Raw genomic sequence first — 10,000 nt, forward strand, 5'->3', positions numbered from 1 at the left:
AAACTCAAGTTAAGTTTCTATATTTTTAAACTGACAAAAATAAAGCTTCATATCTTTTGCCATTTGAATTAGAATTCACTGTTAGCATCTGGAAAACTGTTTGTGGCGATTGCTCACATCCTTTCTTAACAAGATATAGCCTTGTGGAGAACATTGTGCTTATTTGAGTCAATAAAAAAATGATACGGCGCACAACTGTACTGAAAGATTTGAAAATTATAAATGTATTTTTTACAGATAGATAAACAGATAACTTGATTTCCTTTTATAATTTAAAGTCAGTTTGAGAGTTCGTTGAGTCAAACAGATATCATAAAATACGTACCGACGACACTAACACTCTCAAAAACAGCCAATCTGGACACTGTAAAAAGTTGTCAGTTTGGCGTTTTTACGCAAATCGTTGCATTCGAAATAATGTATTCACTTAATTACTTTACGGAATTCAGATCTACACTAAGTTTTCAACAGTTTTCATCTATTTATGACATCAAGTACTATTATTGCCCCTATGATGCTTTCAGTGTGATGGTTTCGGGTGGATAATACCCAGGTTTAATTTCTTTGGTAATAAATTAAAAAATAATAATAATAATCTAAAAAATCGAAATTTAAAACCAAAAAATAGAAGTTGCACTGAAGCTAAAATATAAGGTTTTAGAAAGACCTTATTAAATGTTATCAACCGTCAGGTGGCTCCGTAGCGCAGTGGATAAGCTGTCAGACTCTAACCTTGAAGGTACTGGGTTCAATCCCATTGTGGACATTTTTATAATAAGTTTACTTTATTGAGAAAGACATCATTTTTGTTGCTATAGTACTGGACATATATTTAAAACCTTAAATTAATCTATTATTATTATTATTATTATTATTATTATTATTATTATTATTATTATTATTATTATTATTATATTTTTAAAAAACAACATCGGTACCATTCAATTTGTTATCGTCGTGTATTTATATAAACATCGATTGTTATCATTTTATAATATTTTATCATGATCATCAGTTTATTCGTTTACCGCGTCTTTGTCATTTTATTGGGGTTTTTTCTTCTTCTTTTGTTGTTGTTGTTTTTGTTGTTGTTTTTAAAAAAAACTTCCTGTCCCATCATTGTTTATGTCTATTTACCTTATCTACGCCATTCACACTACACATCTCTCATTCGTCCTTAGTGTCTTATTCGTCGTGTTTTGTTGATAAAGGGGAAATCAGAAACGCCCACAGTATGTCTTCGTCTATTAAATTGAGGCATACAATTCAACACTTATCGCTATTTTTTCATTCGAGCTTCAAGCAGCAACATTTTCATTAATCAACCAGCACCACCAACGGAGGTGCATGAAAACGGTGCGTTTCTGTACCCTCCAAAGGAGGTGCATAAAAACGCCACCAAACATGATCACCAGAGTACTGAAATGTAAGGTAAGTTCTCGATCAGGTTTATTTTAGCAGTTGATTTTCTTACCACAACCTGCTTTCACACACGGACAACTGTATGTTGCTGTGTCACGGGTCAGAGGCTATAGTGGCTTACACTTAATGTTGGGCCACACAGAAAAATCAACAGAGGATGTACCAAGTTACACACACAACGTTGTTTACCAATCTGCCCTCATCAAATGATGGTGGGTACAATATCGAATGAAAATAGTTCTTTCCCCGCGAAATTGCGGGCTTCTTACTAGTATATCTAAATTTAAACAAGTCAGCTTTTGGTTGAATAGTTTTCAACCAATAAAATATTAAGCGTTTTGAGGGCATTTTTTCTGCTGACTGGCTCGTGTAACACTAACTTGATTTATTAAGGTCACATGCATAAGGTCTGGAACTGCTAACAAATCTGTTTTAATATATTTCTCCCAACACCTGAATAGATTTTCCAATCAATTTCATGGTATAAATGCATTTCAAACACATTTTTATTACTGAATTCACCGAGTCAAACTATCTATTACATGGAAACTTTGAAATTCTTTTAAAAATAATTTAGATGTGTTTACAAAACAGAGAAGGAAAGAAAATGTATGCCAAGGAGATAATGAAAACAGCCAATGTCTAGATGTCTATTGAACAAACAAACTAAAGTTATCAAATCGTCCTCAAGCTATCAGTAAATCGTTATCAATACCTCTTTAATGAATGTTATTAGATATTAGAACAAGAGTGTGGATTTTAGAAACCTCTCGGAATGTACAGCGGCTAACAAGACAAAGAGTAGATTAAAGACATGATTTCATCTTTAAAAATGGAAATCCAATCATTTCTTAGTAAAATGAAGCATTATTGCATAACCTGTTGCGATAGGTTCGCTGAAGACTACTTTATAAAGAAATCATTATCATTATGCCGTTTCCGCCACGACATCATAAGATATCGTCGCCTAGGCATTCCACGAAGGAATGTAGATAATTCATCAAACAAGAAAGATGTCTGATGTCAACAAGAATCACCCATGTTGTCCAAGTGAGCAAATTGGGGGTTAATAATCTTGCTCAAGGAAAAAAAAACGGGAGTGCCTGAAGCGGGGCTCGAACCAGGGACCTTCCGGGTCACAGTGCAATGCCTTAACCATTCGGCCACTTTGCCCCCTATAAAGATATATATGCCACCAAAACTGAAGTTGCACAGATTGATGTAATGAAGCACGAATCTAATCGGTTGGCATAGGACTAAAACCCCCATCTTTTTAAAGAGTAGTCATCAACAAAACTAAAACAACTAACCTGGGAGATGGAAGGGCTCCAAACAGGAGACTCACTGCAGTAAAGCCAGGATAATGGTGAAGTGCCGACTCCCCATCTGTCAAACAGAACAGCAATAAGTGACGGAGGAAACGGCCAAGAGCGGCTGTTGATGAAATATAATAGGAACATGGAAACAAATGGAAAGAGCTGGATAAGATACCAAGGACACGATTTGATAGAGAAAAGTTCCTGATATCTCCAAAGGCTTAATTAAGTAAATAATCGTTGTGTAAAATGTGGATTAGAAAAAATATTAAAAGAATTCAAATTATTTTAATTGATTCAATTGTTGCACACGTTAAATAAAATGTGAGCTGATTGACTCACATAACATATTATAATACGAGAACCTAATAGTATCACTTTGACTTTTGATGACTTCAACCTTGTGACGTTTGAAACCCACCGTCTCAAAAAGGTAATATGTCGGTGTGACTTAGACGCTAGAAAATGAAGTAGAGTTAAAGACACGAGGCCTTGGTTATGTTGATTAGTTATATTATTGATGAGAAAAAAATATAGTATCTTAAACATTCATGAAGTTAAATTTAATATTTCTAGTCATTTTAATTCACCCTTCCACTTGCTGAGAAAGTTGTTCTTTTTGTATTATTCCTTATTTCTTTTATCCTTCTGTGCATGTCTGTTGGATTCAAGATATAAGAAACTTCTATATTTCAACATTGTTTTATCTAGCCATCTTGTTTTGGCTTCCCTACGTTTTGCTTTTGCTATAGTATTAAGTTTTTCATTGTCGTTTTTGGTGTTCTTTTCCCGTCCCCTCTCAACCATCATATCTAAGATATCCTAGGTCATCTACTTTTGTCTTGCCTTTTGTTTCATTATTGGGACGATCTCTTTTAACGAATCCTTAAAATGTACCAATTTTTCCATCAGTAACAAGTAAGGTCTCTAATATTTCGAATCTAAGTTCACTTCAACTTGGTATTGTTCTCATATTTTCTCATTAAATCTCAAATCGCCATTACAAAAATAAATATCAAATCAAGCCCATAACTGCAATCAGTTATCAGCCCAGCTAATGTGTTCAAGTAGGTTCCACAACACCAAGAAAAGATTTATGAATTTACCAACACGTTTGGCACTACACGTTATGCTTGTTGGTCGTTTTGCTCAGCCTAGGAATTGGGCAGTCGGTGGTGAAAGAAAAAGAATTCAATCAGAAACGGGTTCCATGCACCATGACGTATTCTGGTCAAAACAGTGCATCATGTGACTATAGGATGAACAAATTACTAAGAAGAAAATAGATTCTAGTTCCAATCTAAATAGGAATATATATATACATATATATTCCTATTTAAATTGGAACTAGAATCTATTTTCTTCTTAGTAATTTATATATATATACATTTGTTATCTTTGAAGTACTCAATACAAAATCATCATTCATCTCCTCAGAGCGTTGACAGTTACTGACCTTATACACCAGATGTGGAGCGCCAACAACATGATGTGTGCCGCGGATCCAGCCAAAGGGAGATACCTCACTGCCGCCGCCATCTTCCGAGGGCTGGTGTCTACAAGCGTGAGTTTTGATGTTATGTGTTTACGTAAAATACTCACATCTGCCCGACAGATTAATTATATACCAACACACAAAACTATGTTAAACCTTAAACTTTGATAGTGGCAGTCTAAAAACAATAACAGAGATCTGGGTGACGTCAACTTCATTCATTCTTCTTCTTCTTCTTTATCATCTTCATCATTTGCTTCCTCCCCTTCTCCCCTATTGTCTTATTTTCTCTCTGCCCCCTCTTCCTATTCCTCATAAAATTTAACCAATTCATTCTTTAAGGGTGGTAGTGTTGATACGCTCAAAAAATCTAGAATACCCTCTATTCCAGAATCGATTCCTTTCATTCTCAATATGGAGCCGATAAATTTATCATCATGTTGGAATCTATCTCAAATATCAAAATTGAGAAAGAAATAGAAAAAAAAGTTAAACAAAATAAAAAGAAACATATTAGGAAACTACAATCCCTCTTATTTGTACCAAGGGAAATTTGTCTTTAGGGTGTAAGCCATACGTGAATATCATATAAATTTACACTCTAAGCGATGTGCGAGAACAACTCCAGAAAAAAAAGCAGAAAATTTTCTTTATTTGTGCTAAATGACTTAATAATGTATTTCAAAATTTGGCATAAAATACTAATCTGGCAATCTTGAGAGAAAATATTGAAGTGGTAGTCGATTCTCAGTGCTAACAATCAGCCATCGGGTAATAGAACTGGTCATCGGTTCTGGAGACTGAGAATCAGCCATCGATTCTTCAGTCGGTCAAATGATTCTGGAATCGACTACCGATTCTGAAGGTTGAGAATCGATCATCGATTCTGGAGTTGACCATTGATTCTGAAGTCGATCATCTATTATGGAGGTTGCTAATAGGCCACGATCCCGCATTGATCTTCGATTCTCAGAGTCGATCATTGTTTCCAAGCTTGAGAGTCGACCCTCCATTCTGAATTGCAAATAAGATATGGAGGGTAAATTTGGCTCGTATAACACACAATAAGAAAAAGGACGTTCGGTCCTTGACCTTCTTCCAGGGAAAGATAAAACACGCTAAAATGATGAGATAAAGAAAAAAATGGAATAAAAAATCAAAATATAACATGAACATTTATATAGCACATTTCCACGGATTATCCTGTGCTGATTGCGCTTCGTCATGTTTCATTCATTCCCTCGGCAGACCGTATGAAACCATATTATAATTTTGCACTAACATTCGTGTGATAACCGCACTGCTTTGTAGCCAGGTACTCATTCATACCTGAGTCGAATTAACAGAGAACAAACGTTATTCCTTAATGTATGTCATATTTACCCTCTCTATTTTAAAAATATCTTGACTGACCCACTTAGACACATTTAATTTTTAGCTTCACTACTCTCGATCGGATTATCCGTTTTTGAAACTGAATTCGATTTAGTTTAAATACCACAACCTTGGTCAATTCAATACCTAATTGATATATGATAACACAATTTACACCTCTCTTTCAAATTAAAGATAAACTATTATTTAAATAACAAAAATAAAATGAGCTATTATATAGCGCATCGTTCACTAAACGTGCTCAAAGCGATTTACAAAGCAATGGCTTTGTTGATTTGGACACTAACTATAAGATTTTTTGTGTTTCCACCACCACTACTACCACCACTACCAACACCACCATCGTCACAAACAACAACAACAGCCCACAATCACCACCATTACCTGCTACCCTTGCAAGTATACAACTAACAGAAGGTCAATCCCTTTCTAATGTGAATGGTTTTTCCATGAAGCATACAATAATACAAACTGGTTTCCTTGTCTGATGCAATCAATTAGCAGGTGATAATACGAGAGTTTCCAGCATTTAACACCCCCTACCCCCGACAATACCCAATGGGAGAAATTATAATAAATAACACACAAAAAAACCCCACAACCCCCCCCCCCCCCCCTGAGAAACAAAGAAAACCCCACCCCCTACATGACCAAACACTCCCCCCCCCCAAAAAAAAAAAAAAAAAAAAAAATACAGCTGCTGATTATCCAATTATTTGGGACATGAGGACCAAATATAAAAATAAAATAAAATAAAATTCCCTTTATTCATCCCATAGGGGAATTTTTTTTCTCTCGGGTCTATTCCAAGAAGACTGGAATAACTCAGGCGTCGGCCGCAATGCAGCGCCGCAAATTGGGCTAGGGCGAGGTGACTTGCTCACAACGTGGCATGGGTGATCGAACTCGGTACCTTCGAATTGTGTAAATGCTGGTAAAAGCATGACATTTTGCACGGTGAAACTTCAAATAATAATGATTTTTTTATATAGATCCACCCTGAGAGAGTTTCTGATTAAGCACAAGAGCTCTCTGAAAAAACGTAAAAATTGTTGTATATATCAAAATCGGAAACTTAAGTAATGAGAATGTCGTATTGTTTACATTATTGACAGTACTGATCGCTGTGTTTTGAGAATCGATATACTTCACTTTTTGTCACACATCTCTTCTTCATCAGTGTTTTTTTTTTTTTTTTTAGTTTAAAATATTATTTTTTCATGAAAACTGAACTTAATAAGGTAGAATAAGGTAAAGATATCGTCGCCTTATGACATTCATTCGCTGCTATAAACTTGGGCTCACCAAACATAGTTTTCCGCGATACTTACAGATATTAACAAGCGGAACAGCCAAATTTAGATTTGGAGACAGCCAACTATTACAGACTTGCGCAAAAGACGTCGCTTTATCTCCGATAGACTCTATTATTCATATCAAATAAAAAGACGCCGTGAATATATTATAAGATTGTAAACAGTCTTTGTCTCAGATATTGATATCGTATTGTACTTTTACACCAATCTTTAAATTCTATCCCTCCTATACTAAAATATTGCATGAAACAAATGAATATATATTCATCATCATTATCATTAGTCATTCGGTCTGAATTTTACATAACGCAATTTCTGCTTAGTATCCCCGTGAAATTATTATTATTATTATTATTATTATTATTATTATTATTATTATTATTATTATTATTATTATTATTATTATTATTATTATTATTATTACCATCATTCTTCTTCTTCTTCTTCTTCTTCTTCTTCTTCTTCTTCTTCTTCTTCTTCTTATTATTATTATTATGATTATTATTATAACCAAAAAAAAACCAACAAAAAACAAACAAACAACAATTATATTTGGAATAATAATAATAATAATAATAATAATAATAATAATAATAATAATAATAATAATAATAATAATAATAATAATAATAATAATAATAATAATAATAATAAAAACAACAACATATTTTGAATAAGAAGTAGTAGTTGCTTGGATTTTCTAAATTCTGAAACTCTTTTACAGGAAGTTGAAGAGACACTTGCGAGCGTGCAAGAACAGAACAGTCGTTATTTTGTGGAGTGGCTTCCCAATAACGTAAAAACCATCATGTGTGATATCCCTCCCAGAGGCATGAAGACGGCTGCTACTTTTATTGGGAACAATACTGCCATACAGGAAGTTTTCAGACGTATACACAAGCAATTTACAGCCTTGTTTGGTCGGAAGGCTTACCTTCACTGGTAAGAGAGGTTCAAAGATTTATATTAAGATAAAGATGTTAGTTTGGGATGCCAAATTAAAAGCCATGAATCTTATTCAAGATCACCACAGGTTGTGATACAAAAAAATGCCCAATATGATACGAGGGTGGGCTGGAAAGTCTTTCCATTTTCCTAATAATTTCAAAGATATTTGACTTAGAACTTTTAGTATAATATATACTTTGATGTGTCAAAATTTCTATGGTATAGCTAAAGCGTCTCACCGTGACGTAATTGCTTTTGTCCTAATACTCGAAAGTGAGTGTCATACCACACAACAGCTTTTAATTAGGTCGCTGAGACGACGTTTTGTGTATGTGTGTGTGTGTGTGTGTGTGTGTGTGTGATGCATAAACATTAATTCAATCTATGTGAGCCTAGAATAAATATTTAAAAAAATATTATATTGGTATCTACATATAAATGTTTTGAACTGCTTGGTCACACATAATAATAAAGGATAAAGAAGGGAAAAAACCCAATAAAACTTGAGCAATATCCACTGAACGTGCTCAAAGCGCTTTACAAACGGTCCCTGACCAACAGCAAGTAACATGTAGACGAGACCTGACACCATTCTTCGGACAGAGACAACGCTGTTTACGACCAGGTACTCATTTTCCACTTGAGTAAGGTGAGAGAATGTGAGTAAAGAGCCTTTTCCAAAGACTCAACCATGAGCCGAGCGGAGCTCGAACCCATGACCTTCCGATCGGATAGCGAGTGTCACACCACACAGCCGAAATGAAAAAGATTTCTATCAGGTTGGTACAAGGCTATCTATAATCAAACTAATTAGAATAAGATCACGGCTACAGAAACAGTGACGCCGACAAAGAAGTACACGGTAGAAAAACAGAGGGGAGGAGATAGAGTAAGACAAATTAATGACATTAGTAAAAGCTCTCAGTTAGTGAAGGACAGATGGGCTGAAGAGAGATTTGAATTTCTTGAAAAGGCCTTATCAGAAAGGATTGGACAAACATGCAATCAAACCTAACACCTGCGTAATAACCCGACCATGCCATTCGACGCAAATAAGATATATAACACGCTTTTCTTTATTTAACCTTTTCACCTTTTGATGTAAATTTGTCTCCGAGTTAAAACCCCCACTGTGCGTCGCCGAAAGAACCGCACCTTGTGATCTTGGGCAATAATACCTGCTCAAGGTCAAACAGAACAGTGGAAGTGACGTGATCCGGTACCTCCCGGTTTAAAGGCACTGCCCTGTGTTGTTATTTAACAATAGCAGTTGTTGCTTATGATTCAGAAAACAAAATGCAATGAGCGTCACCCTAGAGGGAAATCCCATGACCAAGAGCATCAATGGAAAATACCTATACGCTTCTCTGTTGTGATAATAGTTATACCATGAGGTTGATTGCTTCAGGAAATCAAACCCTACATGACGTGATCAGTAACACCTGTTACCTTGTTAAGACTCACGACTCACGACAGATGATACGTAACATTTCCGTGTTTTCAGTGACAAAAGACATTTGAACTGAGCACGCTGATTGCCCTGTTATTTCTCTTCCTGTCAGAAATCATGAACTGTTATGTATTATTGGTGTGGCTTCAGGTGTTATAGGCTTGGGTGGGTGGGGGGGGGGGGTAGGTATCTTTATCAATCAATGTATAAAGTAAAAGGTTTTCTGTCTAAATCAGAAAAAAGGTGTGATGTCAGCATACCCCTTTATAGTGCTACCTTTTGACTTTGCTTTTCACACAATGACAATGACATATCCTGCACACAACATAGCGACTAGGTCTGGTATTTCCATAGTCAACATACTCCTCAATGGTTTATTTAATGACCTAATCATTTACATTAATATACATTTAAAAAACATACCCTCCTGTGCAGCTCCCTTGGAATGGGCTATTTATTACTATCATGACTTTAATCTGTATTACAGCGGATAGCATGGTGTGAATATACTTATTGACCACTGAGTCAAGTATTGATTTTCCATTGTAGAGCGCTTTGAGCACGCTTTGTGGATATTGCTCTATATAAAAGATCAAGCTTTAAGAGTTTTTTTTTGTTTGTTTTTTTCAATCATAATATGTGGTACATACAGCCTCTT

General features: G+C 35.1%; 1 protein-coding gene across 1 annotated transcript in view; it reads left to right on the plus strand.

Moving 5' to 3' along the window:
• The window catches only part of LOC144965375 (uncharacterized), a 39,452-nt gene that overhangs the window by 25,732 nt on the left and 3,720 nt on the right, over nucleotides 1–10,000 (plus strand). The window contains exons 8-9 of the mRNA XM_078900641.1: nucleotides 4,176–4,302; nucleotides 7,669–7,886. Of these exons, the coding sequence (XP_078756767.1) occupies nucleotides 4,176–4,302; nucleotides 7,669–7,886 (345 nt within the window). The remainder of the gene's footprint in view (nucleotides 1–4,175; nucleotides 4,303–7,668; nucleotides 7,887–10,000) is intronic.

This window comes from Berghia stephanieae, chromosome 2 (assembly GCF_034508935.2).
Source record: "Berghia stephanieae isolate SIO BIC M18660-M18661 chromosome 2, UCSD_Bste_1.3, whole genome shotgun sequence".
NCBI classification, from domain to species: domain Eukaryota; kingdom Metazoa; phylum Mollusca; class Gastropoda; order Nudibranchia; family Aeolidiidae; genus Berghia; species Berghia stephanieae.